The following is a 20,109-nucleotide window of genomic DNA, read 5'->3' as shown; positions in this document are numbered from 1 at the left end:
GTTCCCCGGACTGTGTCCCGTGAGCGGAGTTCCGGTCTGGTTTCGGTGCTGACGAATGTAGTCCGGCTAGTTGGCTGGGGTCACGAAAATAAAGCGTTTTCTTCTCAAAACAATATGCGTTCAAAAGAGTGATACATTTGCATCACAAAACCGTTGTCCACGAAAAAGTCTGACCTCGCAATCGCTTGGCGCTATTTTCTCTCCCTCCGTATCACTGCGCGCTGCCGCCTGTAGACGGCTGTGTGTTTCCATCAGCTGTTTCACTGAGTTTACTGCTCCGATAGTTCACATAAACATATCTGACTATGACACAAGTGATGAAGCCATCCCTTGTTTTAGCACAGAGCCAAAGGGACTGAAACCAGGCCGGAACTCCGCTCACGGGACGCAGTCCGGGGAAAGTCACTGTCACAGCACGTAACTGGTGATGGGGATGCCATATAGATTCATATCAAAAGACCCGAACTATCCCTTTAAGTCTAGACTTAAATGTAGTTAGAGTGTCTGCCTCTTTGACCCATGGAGAGAGCTGGTTCCACAGTAAAGGAGCCCGGTAACTGAAGGCTCTACCTCCCAGTCTGTTTTTAGAGATACTGGGAGTCACTAACAGACCTGCGTTCTGGGAGCGGAGTGCTCTGGTAGGACAGTAAGGAATGATTAGTTCTTTCAGATAGGTTGGAGCTTTATCGTTAAGAGCCTTATAAGTCAGCAGAAGGATTTTGAAGTCTATTCTAAATCCTACAGGAAGCCAGTGGAGAGAAGCTAAGGTGGGAGAGATGTGCTCTCTCTTCCTAACTCCTGTCAAAACCCTCGCTGCAGCATTCTGGACCAGCTGGAGACTCTTTAGAGAGTTATGGTCTGGAGGTCTGGAGGTCTGGAGGACATCAGAGCCCGTCCTTATGACTGCGTCTCATTGGCTGCCGTGTAAAGGGGCGACGTGGACGTTCTGTGATGTTCATCAGTCACTTCAGTCTCTCTGTGGAGCTGAGACCAGAGGGACGGACGTGAAGAGACACAGACACCATTCACACACAGATAGGAGAGTGTGTGTGTGTGTGTGTGTGTGTGTGTGTGTGTGTGTGTGTGTGTGTGTGTGTGTGTGTGTGTGTGTGTGTGTGTGTGTGTGTGTGTGTGTGTGTGTGTGTGTGTGTGTGTGTGTGTGTGTGTGTGTGTGTGTGTGTGTGTGTGTGTGTGTGTGTGTGTGTGTGTGTGTGTGTGTGTGTGTGTGTGTGTGTGTGTGTGTGTGTGTGTGTGTGTGTGTGTTCTCCAGTCTGAGATAATGACTGTAAACATTTTCCTCTGAGACACAAACCAGGAGAGTGATGCTGCACTGCAGGGGTTAATACTCCAGAGGACACACACACACACACACACGCAGCTCATTATAACACATCATGGTTAAGTTGTCAGGCAGAGTCTTTTGGGAGAGTGTGTGTTGTTCTGCTGCACACTGATGTAAATATGTTTACTGAACCTTCACCAGAGTCGGAGGGTTGATTCACATCCTCTACATCTAGACCTAGATCTAGTCTAGTCTATCTAGATCTAGTCAAAACAAATCTCATTAGACCTAAAATAAGTATATTTATACACACATAGTTATACATTAAAAACAGCTTGTTTTTAGACACTTTTTACTTCTTTCAAGCAGATTTTCACTTGAAATAAGTAGAAAAATCTGATAGTGGAGCAAGTTTTTCTTTCTTATTACAAACACAAAAAACTTGCTTTCACTGGCAGATTTTTCTACTTATTTCAAGTGAAAATTAGTTTGAAACAAGTGAAAATGATCTAAAAACAAGTTACTTTTTAGGTGATGAGTCTTATTTTAAGTGGAAAGAGATTAGTTTTGACTAGAAATGAGACATTTTGACAAGAAATAAGACAAATATTCTTGGAAAGATGTAGAGTTTTTACAGTGTAGTACTGAAAACACTCATTTGTGTTGTCAGATTAAAAGATAAAACAGACAGTAAAAGTGTTAAATGTGAATCTGTTGTAACTTATATACTCAGAGGTGTGTGTGTGTGTGTGTGTGATATTGACTCAGTGAAATCTCTTGGTGTTCCTGAAGAAGAAGAAACTTCTGCTGCAGAAACTCAACAACCCACACAATAAGACAATAAAACAATAAAACAATAGACAGAAGACACAAGTTTATTGATCCCACCACATGTGGGAAATTCACTTGCAACTGTATCACAGACGCACAGGACTCGTACAGAAGGAAGGAATAAAAATATAAAGACTTCACCTTGTACAAATATATATAATGTACCGTTATGTTACGTACACAATATTATTTAAATAAACCACGTTGGTGTGCAGCCTCCAACCTCCTCACAGAGCTGGGACACAAACTGTCAGTCAGTAATAAACATGAATTAATGAACTCTCAGAGAGCAGCTGTGATTAATGAAACATGAACAGCAGTGAAGGGTCAGAACGGTGTCGATGGAACAGTTCAGTTCTGTCTGAACTCCTCGACATCGAACCATCTCTGACCTGCTGTCGCTCTTTCTACACTTTAAACTGAAAACTTTACTTTTTAAGATGGTTTTAACACTTAAGACTGTTGTGCTATGTTTATTCTGTGTTTTTATTGTTGTATTTTTTACTGTTGTTCTGGAATGTCTCTCACTATTGACGTTTAACTTACTATTTTATTGTAAAGCTCTCTGGCAAATTGTTGAGCCATGTTTACTCTGTTTTTGTTGCCGTCGCTTTCTATTTTATTGTAAACACTGCAAAAAATCAAATATCTTACCAAGAATATTTGTCTTATTTTTAGTCAAAATGTCATTTCTAGTCAAAACTTGTTTTTAGACACTTTTCACTTCTTTCAAGCAGATTTTCACTTAAAATAATCTGATAGTGGAGCAAGTTTTTCTTTCTTATTACAAACACAAAAAACCTGTTTTCACTGGCAGATTTTTCTACTTATTTCAAGGAAAATTAGTTTGAAACAAGTGAAAAAGTTCATTTTTAGGTGATGAGTCTTATTTTAAGTGGAAAGAGATTAGTTTTGACTAGAAATGAGACATTTTGACAAGAAATAAGACAAATATTCTTGGAAAGATTTGGAGTTTTTACAGTGAAGCACTTTGGTTGGTCACCCTTCGACCTGTTTTAAAGGGCTATGCAAACAAATCTTGATTGATTGATTGATTGATTGATTGATTGACTTATTAATATTAAAATAAACACAAGGATCTTTGTTGCTGTTTCTCACCACGACCTCACAGTAAAACATGAGTCTGTGTTTAACGGTTGATGAGTCGTTACTGATGTGTGTGTGTGTGTGTGTGTGTGTTTGTGTTTTTCAGGATCGTGCTGATCTGTGCTAAGAGGTCTCTGTGTGCCGCCTTCTCTGTTCTTCCCTACGGAGAGAGCTTCTACCTCAGGTAACACACACACACACACACACACACACACACACACACACACACACACACACACACACACACACACACACACAGTATCAGTGGAAACAGTGATGTGTGGTATACATGTAAACACTATTGTCTCTGTGGACGGTGGTTGAGCTGCCAGAGAAACAGGAAGTGACCTCACTCTTCACACTTCCTGTCTGAACTAGTAGCTGAGCTTGTGGTGGTGACCTTTGACCTCTGACCTCTGACCTTTGATCAGGAGATGCCCCTGACTCATAGATATCTATTAGAAGACGTTGACTGACCCGACGACACGGCGGCCATCTTGGCTCAGTCCGCTCCCTCCCTCAGAGCTTTAAGCCTCTGGTTCAAGTTCCACTAAAACAACCACAACTTGATCCGTTGTTTGGTTTGTTGTGAACGACAGAAATGCAGTTATGATCCTGATACTTAAAATGACTAATCATGTACTTTTCTAACATTATGCAAGTTGTTAAAGTAATATTGTAATATAAATAAAGTAATATAGGCCTAGTCCAGTCCAATTCTTCTTACTGTTGCACCTGCAACCTGGAACAATCTGCAAAACCATCTGAAACTCTCCACACTTTTATCATTAGGACAATTTAAACCCATAACTGCATCTTATTTTACCTCCAACTGCTCCTGTTTTTAACTAGACTTCTCTGTTTTCAATTTATCTTTGTCACTTTACTTTTTGGTATTTTGTATTTCAGATATGCTTGTAGGCTTCAAACGTTTTGTGTTGTGTCTTGTCCTCAAATGTTTTGTATTTTGTCTCGGCTATATTGCAAATGAGGTTGCTCCTCAATATATTTCCAAGTTTAAATAAAGGTTTAAATAATAAAAAAAAGAGTAGCTATTTAGTGCAGGTGACTGGATCACTATCTACTGCAGCAGAGTCAGAGGGAGAGGACTGACCCAAGATGGCCGCCTGTGAGTTACGTCTGTGCGTAGTTGCATCCACCTCTTTGCTCTGAGCCACATGTGCAGAATTTTCCTTTAGAAACGTTCTCTCACAGTAACTTGAAGGCATCACGGGTGCTTCAGGGTTTTAAGGATGAAACATTGTTGTTGTGTCTCAAATCACATACGTCTTAGTGCACTTCTTTACACTACACTATCAGAAAGTGCACTTACAGGTTAGTACCGTCTCAAATCAAACTCTGCCGCTGCACACTGACCGGAAATGACTCGACAGCTTTATTGCAACCGGCCGTTGTAACCATCCATCACCGACACTTGACAGCGCTTTTGCCGATCAAAACACTATTAAGTTGTGTTTTATTGTGTTATTGTTATTGCTGTGTTGTTTTGAGTGTTTCTTTTTACAACATTTACGGCGGTGTCAGCTCCGTCGCTGCTCAAAGCAACCGCTGCCGTTTGAAAAGTAGTGACGTGCTTCCGCTACGTCACTAAGGCGGCGGCCGTTGAGGGTGGAAAGTATCCATTGATCCACACTCAGTGTTCTGGCCGTTTGAGTGCACATAGCGCACAACATTTTTGCACACTGCTCAGTGTGAACGCACTTATGCACTCAAAATATTAAGTGTAAGTGCAGAAGTGCGCGATTTGGGAGACTGTGATGAGAACAACCCTGAGAAGGAAGTGATTATAGAGGAGAAGAAGAACCAATAATCAAACCTCACGGTGCGTTCACACCGGGCGCCAGTAAAATATTCGCCTCGCTCTACTCGCTCGAGTTTGCTGGAATATTTGTTTTTACTCGCGGCATTCGCGCGAATATTTCGGGCAACATTTGCGTTTTTGCTTCATTCGTGTTGCGCCGTTCGCGCCATTCGCGCCGCCGGCACAAATTTGCGTCCATTCGCATCTGTACATTGACTTTGTATGTAATCTGGTCGCGCATAAAATTTGCCTCGCACCCGATGTGAACACGCCGACAGACAGGTGAAATGAGTTCCAGTTAAATCCTGAATCCAACAGATTCCTCCATGAACGCCTCAATGTCTGACTGTCGGCAGGACAGTGAAGTGGACGAGCTGTTTGTCTTCTGATCAGCTGCTCTGTCCTGATCAATAACTGATAGATTGGTGTGTGTGTGTGTGTGTGTGTGTGTGTGTCTGCAGTGACCCCAGCCTGAACCACCCGAGGAGGAGACACTCGTCTGGAAACATCTCCACCACGTTGGAGATGCTGCCGGGACTGGAGGGCTTCCACCTGGACACGTACGGCCGGGTAACACACACACACACACACACACACACACACACACACACACACACACTGTAAAAACTCTACATCTTTCCAAGAATATTTGTCTTATTTCTTGTCAAAATGTCTGATTTCTAGTCAAAACTAAACTCTTTCCACTTAAAATAAGACTCATCACCTAAAAATTAACTTGTTTTTAGATCATTTTCACTTGTTTCAAACTAATTTTCACTTGAAATAAATAGAAAAATCTGCCAGTGAAAGCAAGTTTTTTGTGTTTGTAATAAGAAAGAAAAACTTGCTCCACTATCAGATTTTTCTACTTATTTCAAGTGAAAATCTGCTTGAAAGAAGTAAAAAGTGTCTAAAAACAAGCTACTTTTAATGTGATGAGTCTTATTTTAAGTAGAATGAGATTTGATTTGACTAGAAATAAGACAAATATTCTTGGTAAGATTTTTGAGTTTTTGCAGTGCAGTGACATGTAGTTTAATGCAGCACTGCAAAAACTCAAAATCTGACCAAGAATATTTGTCTTATTTCTAGTCCAAACAAATCTCATTCTACTTAAAATAAGACTCATCACATTAAAAGCAGCTTGTTTTTAGACACTTTTTACTTCTTTCAAGCAGATTTTCACTTGAAATAAGTAGAAAAATCTGATAGTGGAGCAAGTAGAGTTTTTGCAGTGAACACACACACACACACATACAGGTGAGTGTGTGCAGGTGTTCATGTGTTCATTGTGTCTCTCTCTCTCTCTGTGTCAGTCGGTGTCGTACGCCCAGTTCCTCTACCCCACCAACGCTCTGGTGCCATCGGCCGTCGACCTGCCGCTGCCGCTGCCGGCGTCCCGCAGCACACACAGCATGACGGGCCGCACGCACACACACACACCCAGCAGGCTCAACAGCACCGTGGGGCTGGACCTGGGTCAGACACACACACACACACACACACACACACACACACACACACACACACACAGACACACAGAGACACACACACATACACACACACACACACATAGAGACACATATATATAGATGAAGGAGGAGGAGGAACGTCAGGAAGACTATAAATATAAACCTGCTATCAGTGAAGACTGTTTTTAACTCTATCACACACACAGACACACAAACAGCTGTGTTGTGTTAAAGGGATAGTTCACCCAAAATTCAAATTTCACTCATTATCTCCCCCTCATGTGGACTAAGGGCTGGGAGAAGTTTCAGAGTCCTCCGTGGCTTCTCTGAGTTACAGGGGGTCTCGGCGTAGCAGTGCATGTCCATATGACGGTTGCAAATGGATACCAACTGTCTTTGTAACAAAAAGACACACCAAAAAACATCCAGATACCTCCATGCTGCTCGTATGTAATGTCCCTCTTGTATTGAAGCCCTGAAATGCGAAATTGTTCCGAAAAAAATTAAATAAGTCGCCAGCGTCAGTGCGATTACTGACACCGGTGCAAATCGCGCGAGATTTGGGCGGACCAGGAAGAGGAGCTTCGAGAAGCTTCCGCTACAAAACAAGCTTGAAATATAGACTTATTTAATTTTTTTCCGAACAATTTCTCATTTCGGGGCTTCAATACAAGAGGGACATTACATACGAGCAGCATGGAGGTATCTGGATGTTTTTTGGTGTGTCTTTTTGTTACGAAGACAGTTGGTATCCATTAGCAACCGTTATATGGACATGCACTGAAATTTGAATTTTGGGTGAACTATCCCTTTAATGAAATGTTTTGGATTAGAGAGAGAGAGAGAGAGAGGTTTAGAGTCTAATACAGGCTTTTGTCAATGTGTGTGTTTATAGATAAAGGATGTTAAACACACACACACACACACACACACTCTTCATCCCTCCTTCCTTCTGTATTTTCCATATTTCCTCTCTCTCTCTCTTTTACTTCATTCATTAATTAATTCATTTAGTTTATTTACAAATCATTTTAAAATCTAAAATACAATTTCAAATCAGAACCAGAACAGTTTTATTGCCCAGAGCAGTGAAGAGTCGAGGAACTTGTCTTCAGGTCTCAGGTGCAAACATAAAGGTAACAAAAAGGGAGGGATACAAATAGAATTAAGAATTTAAATAAAATAAAATAAAATAAAATATAATGAATTAAAATATTCTAGTGCATAATAAACAGCAGACATGATCTTGTAAAGCTTATAAACATCAAAACAGCAATACAGTAGGCTATATGATGAAAACAATTCCTATTTCTACCTAGAATCTGACCTCTAACCCTAAACATGTATAAGGTAATTCCATTTTAAGTACAAAGAGTATAAAGTTTAACACAATAACAACACAATAACAACACAACAGGAACATGAAACACAAAACAGCAACTTGAGCTTCAATTAAACTACAGCAGCAGTTTTAGTTTTAATCTCTTTTTAGAAATAGATTTCATCAATCGTTCATTCTTATCAATCAATATTCTCTCAGAATCCAAATCAAAGTTGGTTCTCATGTTCCGTGTGTGTGTGTGTGTGTGTGTGTGTGTGTGTGTGTGTGTGTGTGTGTGTGTGTGCGCGTGTGTGTGTGTGTCCTCCAGGTGTGGATGACGTCACCGACTACGACCCCAACCTCCTCAGCGATCACCAGTGGCCTTGTGGGAAACACAAGCGCGTGCTGATCTTCGCCTCCTACATGGTAACGACACACACACACACACACACACTCACACTCACACTCACACACACACACACACACACACACACACACACACACACACACACACACACACACACACTCAGCTGTCAATCACGTCCTGAACACAGATGTCAGATGTCTGGTTCCTTCTTAACGAGCTGAAGTTAACGAAGCAGAAGTTAATTAGATGACATCATTATTTAATTATAATTTCAAACCTTCTAAGAGACAGAAGAAAGAAAACTGAGAAAGAAAGAAAGACAGAAAGAAAGACAGAAGGAAGGAAAGACAGAAAGAAAGAAAGATAGAAAGACAGAAGGAAGGAAAGACAGAAAGAAAGAAAGATAGAAAGACAGAAGGAAGGAAAGAAAGACAGAAAGATAGAAAGAAAGACAGAAGGAAGGAAAGAAATGAGACAGAAATAAAGAAAGAAGGAAAAAGACAAAAAGAAAGAAAGAAAAAGAAAGAAAGAAGGAAAAAAAGACAGAAAGACAGAAAGAAAGACAGAAAGATAGAAAGACAGAAGGAAGGAAAGAAAGACAGAAAGAAAGAAAAAAAGACAGAAGGGAAGAAAGACAGAAAGAAAGAAAGAAAGAAAGAAAGAAAGAAAGAAAGAAAGAAAGAAAGAAGGAAAAAAGAAAGAAATACAGAAATAAAGAAAAAAAGACAGAAAGAAAGAAAGAAGGAAAAAGAAAGACAGAAAGAAGGAAAAAGACAGAAAGAAAGAAAGAAAGAAAGAAAGAAAGAAAGAAAGAAAGAAAGAAAGAAAGAAAGAAATAGACAGAAAGAAAGAAAGAAAGAAAGAAAGAAAGAAAGAAAGAAAGAAAGAAAGAAAGAAAGATCACACAGCTGATTGAACGTATTTAAAATAATTATGGGATATCGTGAGACACTGTTCAATGTAAACACCTGCAAACAGCAACGGGACTTTTCAGAAATATGGTTTTTACTCAGTGATGACCTGTGATGGAGATGCAGCTGCTGTCACTGATGGTATTCTGGTGCCCCCCCCCCCCCCCCCCCCCCCCCTCTCTCTCTCTGCCCCCCCCTCCCCCTCTCTGCCCCCCCTCTCTCTCTGCCCCCCCCCCCCATCAGACCACGGTGATCGAGTACGTGAAACCGTCCGACCTGAAGAAAGACATGAACGAGACGTTTAAGGAGAAGTTCCCTCACATCAAACTGACCCTCAGTAAAATACGCAGGTGAAGTTTCTACATCGTCACCGATCAGTGATCAATGATGTGGTGATTGATGATTGATTGGTGACTGATTATTGATTATTCTCTGTGTGTCTCAGTCTGAAGAGAGAGATGAGGGTGGTGGGGGAGGACTGTGGCCTGCAGCCCGTCACCATAGCGATGGCGTTCGTCTACTTTGAGAAGCTGGTGCTGCAGGGTCGACTCAACAAGCAGAACAGGTACGTCGCTCTTTAGAAATCCTCGTCCTACTGTCAACTATCCATCTATTCACCAACCACATTCTGACATATTCATTATGATTTCAACCTGGGGCCTCATTTATCAAAGAGGGTGTAAAACCGCTACTAAATTTTTGCGTACGGCGAAAAGACGGAAATGGCGTACACCCAAAATATTTACACCTTTACACACACACAACGGGCGGAGGGCGGGGGAAAGAAAGCAGATACACGGCGATATCGGGCAATAAATCAGTCAGAAAAATGATCTTGCATTTTAATAAGCTACAATAAAAACAAAAACCTCCCAAATCTCAACAAAAGGGAGCAGAAAGAAGAAGAATCTTATGTAATCTGCCCCTTTATCCCAGAAAATCTTTCTTTTTTTTTTTTACCTAGATGTTAAAACAATGTAAAGCAGGATTTCCAGGATAGTGACCATTACTTTGCACGCCTTTCCACTACACAGTTACAGCTCTACTGCTCTACACAAAATGGGTGTAAATGTCCGCACTTTACCCCGTCAGGTTTTGGCTTGATAGATCCCAAATTTGACGCACAAAACGGGGTAAAAAGGGTGTAAAAAAAAAGGTGTATCCACAATGATAAATGAGGCCACAGAGCTCATATTTCATTTACACCGAGTTTATCAGCAACAGACTGAAACATCAAACACTTCTTATAAAGTTCTACTGTCTCCATGAAGTTGTTGCTCTTCATGACACCTTGATGGACGGAAACACAGAAGATTTTTAATAATAATACTGATATAAAAGGTGATGAGCTGATGGACGAATTAATGTAGGGGAGCGCCGGGTCGATTGATACACAGCGATTTCCTCTAAAACCACGCAAGCTTGAGCCGTCAGATTCCGTCACTACCTTCAGCACGCAACACCGACCAATCCTGGGAAAGCTCGTGAAATGACGTCACGCTATTCAAAAGTTATTCGTGCGAACCGTTTTTTGACTACGGAAAGTAAATTTATCGAAATGCGGATCTTGACAATTACACACGGGACAAAAATATTTGTTTGACCTATTTATATTGTGATATAAATGACGAGTCCACTAGTATGTTGTCTGATATGCTGCATAAAAACGAGAGTAATGACAGTAGTTTCTGTTTAAAACGCTGTTTCAACCGTCCCTCCCCGCCCTGGTTGTGAGGGAGAAAAGATAGGTTAAAAGACAATAGCAAATATGCACAACTATACAAACATTCAGCAAAAAAAACAAGATATAAAAGTTAATAACAGGGATATTCAAGCATAAAAAGAATTAATAGTCGACATAGACGACAGAAACAGAGTCTGGTTTTATTTTCCTACTCTCACATTGTTACTGACCGTTTCTCTCTCTGTTGTTGTTGTTGTTGTTGTTGTTGTTGTTGTTGACAGGAAGCTGGTGTCAGCTGCCTGCCTCCTATTGGCTGCTAAGATCAGCAGTGACCTCAAGAAGCAGGAGGTCAAACACCTCATCGACGTGAGTCTGACACACACACACACACACACACACACACACACACACACACACACACACACACACACACACAGGTCTCAGCGTGTCTCAGTTTTAGTGTAATGGGGATCCTTAGTAAAACTAAAACTAAAACTGTGTGTGTGTGTGTGTGTGTGTGTGTGTGTGTGTGTGTGTGTGTGTGTGTGTGTGTGTGTGTGTGTGTGTGTGTGTGTGTCTCTCTGTGTGTGTGTGTGTAGAAGCTGGAGGAGCGCTTCAGGATCGGCCGTAGGGAGCTCATCTCCTTCGAGTTCACCATCCTGGTTGCCCTGGAGATGGCGCTGTACCTGCCTGAGGGTAAAGTGCTGCCTCACTACCGGCGGCTGGTGCAGCAGCAGCAGCTCTAGCTTCTTCTTCCTGACCACTCACTCACTGTGACCGTCGCCGTGGAAACCACCACCAGGGGTCAAACCGGAGGTCATGCATCAATCCAGCGTTTTGAACTTCACCTTCTTCTTCCTTCCTTCTTCTTTGTTGTTCTTGTTTCGGTTCTGTTGGTTTTCAACCCGTCACACTGCAAAAACTCCACATCTCTCCAAGAATATTTGTCTTATTTCTTGTCAAAATGTCTCATTTCTAGTCAAAACTAATCTCTTTCCACTTAAAATAAGACTCATCACCTAAAAATTAACTTGTTTTTAGATCATTTTCACTTGTTTCAAACTAATTTTCACTTGAAATAAGTAGAAAAATCTGCCAGTGAAAGCAAGTTTTTTGTGTTTGTAATAAGAAAGAAAAACTTGCTCCACTATCAGATTTTTCTACTTATTTCAAGTGAAAATCTGCTTGAAAGAAGTAAAAAGTGTCTAAAAACAAGCTGCTTTTAATGTGACGAGTCTTATTTTATTTTAAGTAGAATGAGATTAGTTTTGACTAGAAATAAGAGAAATATTCCTGGTAAGATGATGAGTTTTTGCGGTGCAGCAGCTCAGAGATCTGAAGCTACACTGTGAAACAGGAGAGATGCTTCGTAACCACGACCACCAGAGGAAAACCTGAGCCTCAGTCCAACAGCCAATCAGATCGCTGCCTTCGGGGTCACATGTCATCATGTCTAAAGCTTCGACAATCGTGTCACTGGGATGTTTCAACATCTGGATTTCACAGTTATTCACCGTGGAGACTCACAGTGAAATGTGATTTAAAGGGAACTTCCGTGTGAGTCGATGACGTCGGCGGTTTCCTGACGCTGAGTCATCGTCTGCTGCTCGGCTCATCATGACTCATCATCACTACTCCACCGGTCACACACTCTGTCAGCGGCGGAGGAGAGACGGCAGACGAGGCGTTCAAGTGCCTTGGCCGACGGCGCGGTCAGTGTCAGTGTCGTTCTTCATCCTCTTCCTCCTCTTCCTCTGAGCTGTGGCTCCCTCTGCTGGTCGCACACAGGAAGTCACCGTGTGTGTGTCAGTGTGTGTCTGTGTGTGTGACTCCAGCCATAGATATACAGCTCTGGAAAAACTTAAGAGACCACTCCAGTTCAAGGGCCAAATTAAGTGCAATGTGATCTCAAGTGGCCGGACTGGTAAAATAACAGCATAATATCCTATAAATGATAGGAACTCTAAACTTAGTGCAAACAAGCGCATTATTAAGATGTTTACATTAAAGAACTATCCTATTAGAAAACATATTATGACCAACCTGAAATTTCTTGAAAAAAATACATGCAATTTCAACAACTTAATGCCTCTTCTGTCTTCTATGTAATTTTAAAACCTGGTAAATTCATCCCACGGGCCGGATTGGGCCACATGTTTGAGACCCCTGCTCTAAATGACTATTTATTTTTTTCAATTTTGGGAGAAATGTTGTCGGTAGTTGATAGAATAAAACAAAACAAAAAAATAGAATTTTACTCAAACACATACCTATAAATACCTATACATAGTAAAACCAGAGAAACTGGTCATTTTGGGAGTGGTCTCTTAAGTTTTTCCAGAGCTGTATATAATATACATAGATGATGCTTCTGACGCTTCTGTCCATTGGAACGATGCGTCGCCATGGCGGCCATCTTGAGCAGGAGGAACTCTACTTCCTGTAGTCAACAGAGGCAGACGTCTATCAACCATTAACATCACCACAACTCACTGAATATTCAACCCATTCTCAAGATGTTTGGTTTATTATAAATGTCAGACACATATTTATGATACAACAACAACAAAAATGTATATATATATTTTTTTATATATATTTAACACAGTGGTTCCCAAACTTTTTGTGGCCAAGGCACCAAAGGACAAGTACAAATCTCACGGCACACCTATTGTTCAAAATAGCCTTCATAACACGTGTTATCACTTAGATCATGTAAAATATCTGTAAATGTGCATAATTATTTAATAATGCCAAATAAAATGTGACAAAGACAACTAGGCTACATTACTAACGAAATCATATTTATTAACGAAATATTTCAAAAATAAATTTTAAACTTTATCAAATTAGGCTTCATCAAAGCAGCAATACAACCATTTAAACCAGACAGGTCACAATAAGGCAAAGGAAACTTTGCAAAAATGTCATCACAGAGAAGTGTCAATGCCAGGAAGCTGCACCGTCCATGGTCCTACAACTTGATCAGCATTGAAACATATTGTGCGAAATATGGGGTTCTCTTTGAGGATTTTTTTTAAGAATTGTTTTTAGGTATAGAGTTTGCCTCTGTATTATGAAATGAGCACATACAAAGTACTGATAGTACATTAAAAATAATTATTTTTTGTCTAGTTGTATATTGCAGTAATAATGTATGGTTGTCACAAAATCCCACGGCACACCTGGACTTGCCTCACGGCACACCGTTTGGGAACCACTGATTTAACATACACTTCCATACTCAGACACACACCCACATGCATACACACACTGAAATGTGTTCTACAGGGTCTGACTGCTTTATATGTCTATGGTCAGAAACCCCCGACCCAAGATGGCCGCCGTGTTGATGTGCCTGACGAGCCTGAATGCAGCGTCTATGTGTGTATATATGTATGTGCTGCAGCGACGAGTCTCTGCTGACCTGCAAAGGCCTCTGGGAAATATCACTGTGGCATCGTGGGAAAGGAGGTGACGAAGGCTCAGAAACATGACGTCACTTCCTTCCAGCATTTTACAGCTCACATGATCAATCAATCAATCAACTGAGAGAATTATTGATTGATGAATTAAAGTAACCATTAATTATTAGCATTAATGACCTGAGAGTGAAGAAACTCCAACTCGGTACAACATGGCCGACGTGTTAAGGTGGACTGACGTTAAGGTGGACTGATGTTGTTCCTGTCACTGCAACATTATTTATTGTGTTTCCACTGTTCGACCAACAGAGGCTTCGTTTGTTTCCTTCATGACGAAAAAACTTTGTTAGAACAAACGAACTCTGTGGTTTTTGCACTTTTTGCCTTTTTGCTTCACAATCCTGAATCTTTATTTTATCACTAGGAACAAGATCGAGGATATTTTTATACATGTGTATATGTGTGTGTGTGTGTGTTGTCTTATTGTACTGTTGAGTCACTGAATTAATTAATTTATTACTAATAATTAATCTTCCAAATGAAGAAGAATCATGTTTTAAAGTCTGAGCCCAGAACTCGTCTGACGAGAGGATTCAGGTTAAAGAGATTCTGGATGCTGAGCTGGTCTGAACTAGAGCTGGAAAAGAGAGTAACGACACCTCCATTGACTCCCGTGGTAAGGGTTTAAGGGTTTAAGGGTTTTAGGGTTTAAGGGTTTAAGGGTTTAAGGGTTTTGCCCCCTAGTGGCAGGATGTGGGTATTGCAAAAGAGCCCAGAAAACCCATTCACTCCAATGTATGTGTGTTGCCCACTTGCTGCTAAATTGATGAAAACGGCCGTGTTTTTGTTTTTAGGTGTCTTGGTCATATCAGATTATACTTATAATTAGTTTATTACAAAATGTAGATTGAAACATTAATGTAGACAACTTTTTTTTTTTTTACTCTCCTATGTGTTAATGTTTATCTGTAAAGGATCCTCAATGATGCTATTAACGTGGGTGATCTAGAAATGTCCTTAAATTATTGAAAACACCACACTGCTCATTCACCAACAATGCAGAGATGTCAGTTCTTTTGTAAAACCCATATTCCTCCACCAGGAGGCGCTGCCATTGGACCAATGCTGTCCTTATTCTCTTTACCAGTGCTCTAGTCTGACCTGGGATCAGCTCTCAGGTGGTTGGTGTTCACCAGCCTGATGGAGATTGGACCTGAGGTCAGATCCGTCAGAGAACATCAGCCTGTGTCCCTTCAGCCAATCACCAGCGCCGTCCGGCTCGCTGCATGTTTAGGCGTCGTCTACATTTTGTATTGAATAACGAGACATTAAAGGGATAGTTCACCCAAGATTGAAATTTCACTCATTATATCTCCTCCCCCTCATGTGGACTAAGGGCTGGGAGAAGTTTCAGAGTCCTCCGTGGCTTCTCTGAGTTACAGGGGGTCTCGACGTACCTCCATGCTGCTCGTATGTAATGTCTGTCTTGTATTGAAGCCCCGAAATGAGAAATTGTCCCGAAAAAAATTAAATAAGTCCACTTTTCAAGCTTGTTTTGTAGCGGAAGCTTCTCAAAGCTCCTCTTCCCGGTTTTTCATATCTGGACGAACTGGGAAGAGGACGGACCCTGGTTCGTCCAAATATGACGAACTGGGAAGAGGAGCTTCTCATGTCGGGGCTTTAATACAAGAGAGACATTACATACGAGCAGCATGGAGGTATTTGGATGTTTTTTGGTGTGTCTTTATGTTACGAAGACAGTTGGTATCCATTTGCAACCGTCATATGGACATGCACTGCTACGCCGAGACCCCCTGTAACTCAGAGAAGCCACGGAGGACTCTGAAACTTCTCCCAGCCCTTAGTCCACATGAGGGGGAGGAGATCATGAGGGAAATTTCAATTTTGGGTGTTAAACTATCCCTGTAATGGATCAGCGGAGATCCGAGTCTCCTGTCTGTTTCTAACCAGCTGTGGAGAGTTGATCCAGATGTTTCATATCAGTCTGAACACGTGACAACAATAATTTGACCTTGAAGGAGCTCGACGGTCACCGTGACGACGGGTTTTTTCATCCTGCACAGGAAGAGAAGCAGCCCGACTAAAAGACTAAGAAGAGCGACTAAAAGGTCAAAGGTGTCGGTTCAGCTGAGTTCAGGTGTATCAAGGCAATAAACAGCAGAGACAAATATCAGCACATGAGCTTCCAAAGTTTGTTCTCTACATTAGAGATTTGTGATGTTTTATTCTATGCAGCTTTTATTCTGTCAGCCGACCTTCCTCCTCCTCCTCCTCCTCCTCCTCCTCCTCCGTTAACGTGCCACAGCGTTTGTTTTTACTGACACTCTTTACTGTATATAAACCTCACATGCACTCTGACCGTTGTAAAGGGAAACAGTTACCAAGTGTCCGTCCGTCTTCCATCTGTTGTTACTGTTTGTACATTTTTAAGTTAATTAGATTTTTTTTGTTATGTTTTTTTAACGACGACGTGGACGCGCTGCGACACGCGACCGAAGTCTGTGTTCATGTTGTTGCTGTTGTTTTCAGTTCTTGTTGCCACGTTAGTTTTCGACCCTGACGGACGTTAATGTGTTCATATGTTTTATAGTTCATCTTCAGTGTGTGTGTGTGTGTGTGTGTGTGTGTGTCAACGACTGTAGTCAGTCACACTGCAGGATAACACAGGTGGAACATGAGCGTGGAGGAGAGTATTTATAGAAATATTTTGTAAAAAGATACTGAGACCATATACTGTTTAAACTGCCAATGTTCAATTCATGTTGACTTTATTTTCATTAAAAATATGTAATTTACTCTGCTGGTGGTGATTATTTCATCAGACTGTGTTTAGCTTCAGTTCAGTTTGGGTTTTAATGTTAATCAAATTCTCTGCTACCATTGGTTCAGATACTAAATGATTTTTGTTCAGCTAGTAAAATCACTTTATCATCTGATGTTTTCTCTCTTTGATTCATATCCATGTGAGTGCTGGAACAAAGTCAAAGTTTATGCAGCTGTTTTTAGTTTTCACCAGTAGGTGACACCGTTGTCACTATTGAAGTCGTACAGTTCATCACCTCAAAAACAACTTTAATCTATGACTGGATGTTTTTGTTTTATTATTCATTTGAGAAGTGTATGGAAGCCCACTTTTTGCCAGAAAAAAAAAGAGGTAAACCTCAGCCTTGATAATAAAAATATAATTACTATATAATACTAAGTCATAATTATGAGATAAGGAGAAAAAAAAGAAGAGCTGAAACTTAGCCTTGGTAATAAAAATATCCCCAAAGTAAGTCGAAATTATGAGATAAAAAGTCATGACAAAAAGTTATTATGAATTATCAGATTTAAAAAAAAAAGTCGAAATTATGAGATATTTTCACAGCGGATTCAAGGACCAATTAGTAGTTTCGACTTTTTATGAGAGGAATGTAACACTCATTATGACTATTTCATAATTATGGCATTTTATCTCATAATTTCGACTTACTTTGAGGATATTTGTTACCAAGGCTAAGTTTCACCTCTTCTTTTTTTTCCTGGGGGAAATGGGCTTCCATAGAGAAGCATCAATACAACAATAGAAACATTTACACTTTAGACACATTTAACTGTCCAATATAAATGTCTCAACTTCATTTAAAACTTATTTAATGCATTTTTTCTCTTCAGACAGCACAAACAGGGAGCTGAAGTGTGTGGATTTTTCTTCTGTTTATTCTGGTAATTAGTTTTTTGAGTCCAGCACCTGCACCTGGATGTGCACAGCTGCTCTGCCTTCAGACAGCACAGCCGCTTCTTACAAACAGTTCATTGGTAATAATTGTCTTTGGCTTCAACAGTTCACTGCTATAACACAACAATATGAATAAAATAAAATATTAACTTAACTTAACTCATATAAATTAGCGGCCTAATAGGCTACTTGTCTTTTTTTTTCTTCACTCCAGTGATGCCAGGACAAAAATATCTCATAAGAAGAAAGTTCAAGTTTGTCTCCACCAGCAACACAAAGTGAAGAGAAACAGTTCCTCTGTATCCCAGAGAAAATGGACAAGGCCAAGCATAGATCTCAATACATATTCATATAAATATACATTTAATGCTGTTTAAAGTTTGGTCTGGATTGTCTTGAATAACAGACACTATGTAAATAATAACTTAACAGTAACGTTTAACTAAAATAGCAATGAGTCGAGAGCAGCTTCCTCCTGTAGCTGGAAACTGTCATTGAATTAAAAATAAATTTAAAAAATCTGTTCTTGAAAAAGCTCAGTAGCTATTACACGTGGATGTAGGTGTAGATGTAGATGTAGGTGTAGATGTAGATGTTGCTCTAGCTGTAGGTGTAGATATAGATGTAGGTGTAGATGTATCTCTGGGTGTAGCTGTGTTGAAGCTGCTAATGTGGAGCGACAGTGGAGTAGAGATCTGGAGCATCATGGTGGGGGGAGGATCTCTGTCCTGCCACAGCAGAGTAAATGACAGCAGCATCTGTAGGATCAGCTGAGGTCTTATGGAGCGAGGAGACCACGTTTACATCAGAGTAGGTGACGTCTTCATCCTGAAACAAACACAGACACAGGAGACACCTGTTAGCTAGGTTTTAGCCACAGAGCCGCTGTTAGCATCAACAGCTGCAGACAGAGGTGAGTTCACAACAACAACGTCCTCAGAGAAACTTCTCCGTGCAGCCCTGACACCACAGTGACTCGGTATCGGAAAACACTGACAGGACCGGTGCTAGCTAGGTACTGAGCTAACTTAGGTCGAAGAAGTGATATAAATAGAAACAAGAAACGAGATGGCTTCTGTCTTGATGATGTCATCATGTTTGGCTATGGTGCAATAGCTAAACTGACAAACAGCAGCTTAAGATTCCACATTAAACTGAACTGAACTGTCATGTGATCAATTGACTCAAAATCAGTGTGGGATCATAGTACTACACTGGCTGCATGAGATACACCTCTTGTTTTTACATTTTAAATGCCAAGATATATTTTTTTATATAAATTTTGGTGACACTTTATTTGACGCCTATCTCTATTACACATTATAACCATACTTATAATGAGTTATAATGCAGTTATAGCACCGTATAACTATAGTTATAAACACTCATAAATGATCATAATGCTTTATAACAATAATCACAAGACACTATAAAGCATTTTATCATGACTTATAACGTCAGGTTTTATAATAGGTTATAATTATTAGTAACTCACTGACAATGCCCACATTTATAATGCATTATAAATATAGTTATAATGTGTTATAAGTGGCTTATAAACGTGTATAACTTACATTATAAACACTCATAAATCACATAAGACTTTATTACAATAAGCATAACACATTATAGAGCATTATAACTCTATTATAATACTAAGACCTTATAAGCCTTTATAAAATGCTCTATGATGTCTTATGCTTATTGTTATAAAGCCATATGATAATTAATGAGTGTTCATAATGATAGTTATACACGTTTATAAGCCAATAATACACATAACTATATTAATAATGCATTATCGATGTGGTTATTGTCAGTGAGTTACTAACAATTATAACCTATTATAATACCTGACCTTATAAGTCATGATACAATGCTTTATAGTGTCTTGTGATTATTGTTATAAAGCATTACGATCATTTCTGAGTGTTTATAATTATAGCTATACAGTGTAGGGGTTGCACAGACTAGTCGACTAATCGACTAGTCGACTTTACTGCTCCACAATGACGTTTTCAGCTTGACGTCGACTAGTCGCTGATCATGTAACAGTAGCTACAAGAGTAGCGGCTTGAAACAACAGCTGAGTGCGCTGAATGAAAAAAATATGAGCGCCGTCAAAGCTGGATGGAACGAGCGCGT

The 20,109-nt window shown here is 40.2% G+C and overlaps 1 protein-coding gene and 1 long non-coding RNA gene across 2 annotated transcripts in view; one reads left to right on the top strand and one right to left on the bottom strand.

Annotated features, from left to right (window-relative positions):
• Window positions 1-11,639, top strand: part of LOC310988879 (CDK5 and ABL1 enzyme substrate 2-like) — a gene marked incomplete at its 5' end in the record, with an annotated part of 41,043 nt that extends 29,404 nt beyond the window's left edge. Inside the window, 8 exons of the mRNA XM_083975683.1 lie at window positions 3,327-3,404; window positions 5,504-5,612; window positions 6,359-6,521; window positions 8,164-8,261; window positions 9,357-9,463; window positions 9,559-9,678; window positions 11,079-11,163; window positions 11,397-11,639. Coding sequence (XP_083831809.1) covers window positions 3,327-3,404; window positions 5,504-5,612; window positions 6,359-6,521; window positions 8,164-8,261; window positions 9,357-9,463; window positions 9,559-9,678; window positions 11,079-11,163; window positions 11,397-11,543 — 907 coding nt within the window. The 3' untranslated portion in view covers window positions 11,544-11,639. The remainder of the gene's footprint in view (window positions 1-3,326; window positions 3,405-5,503; window positions 5,613-6,358; window positions 6,522-8,163; window positions 8,262-9,356; window positions 9,464-9,558; window positions 9,679-11,078; window positions 11,164-11,396) is intronic.
• LOC310988711 overlaps window positions 1-20,109 on the bottom strand; it is a 531,702-nt gene that overhangs the window by 307,774 nt on the left and 203,819 nt on the right. The gene's annotated exons all lie outside the window — the stretch shown is intronic.

The sequence above is a fragment of the Trachurus trachurus genome (genome assembly GCF_905171665.1).
Source record: "Trachurus trachurus genome assembly, chromosome: 7".
Lineage (NCBI taxonomy): Eukaryota > Metazoa > Chordata > Actinopteri > Carangiformes > Carangidae > Trachurus > Trachurus trachurus.
The sequence above is the reverse complement of the archived record's forward strand: the minus strand, read 5'-3'. Positions and strand labels throughout refer to the sequence as shown.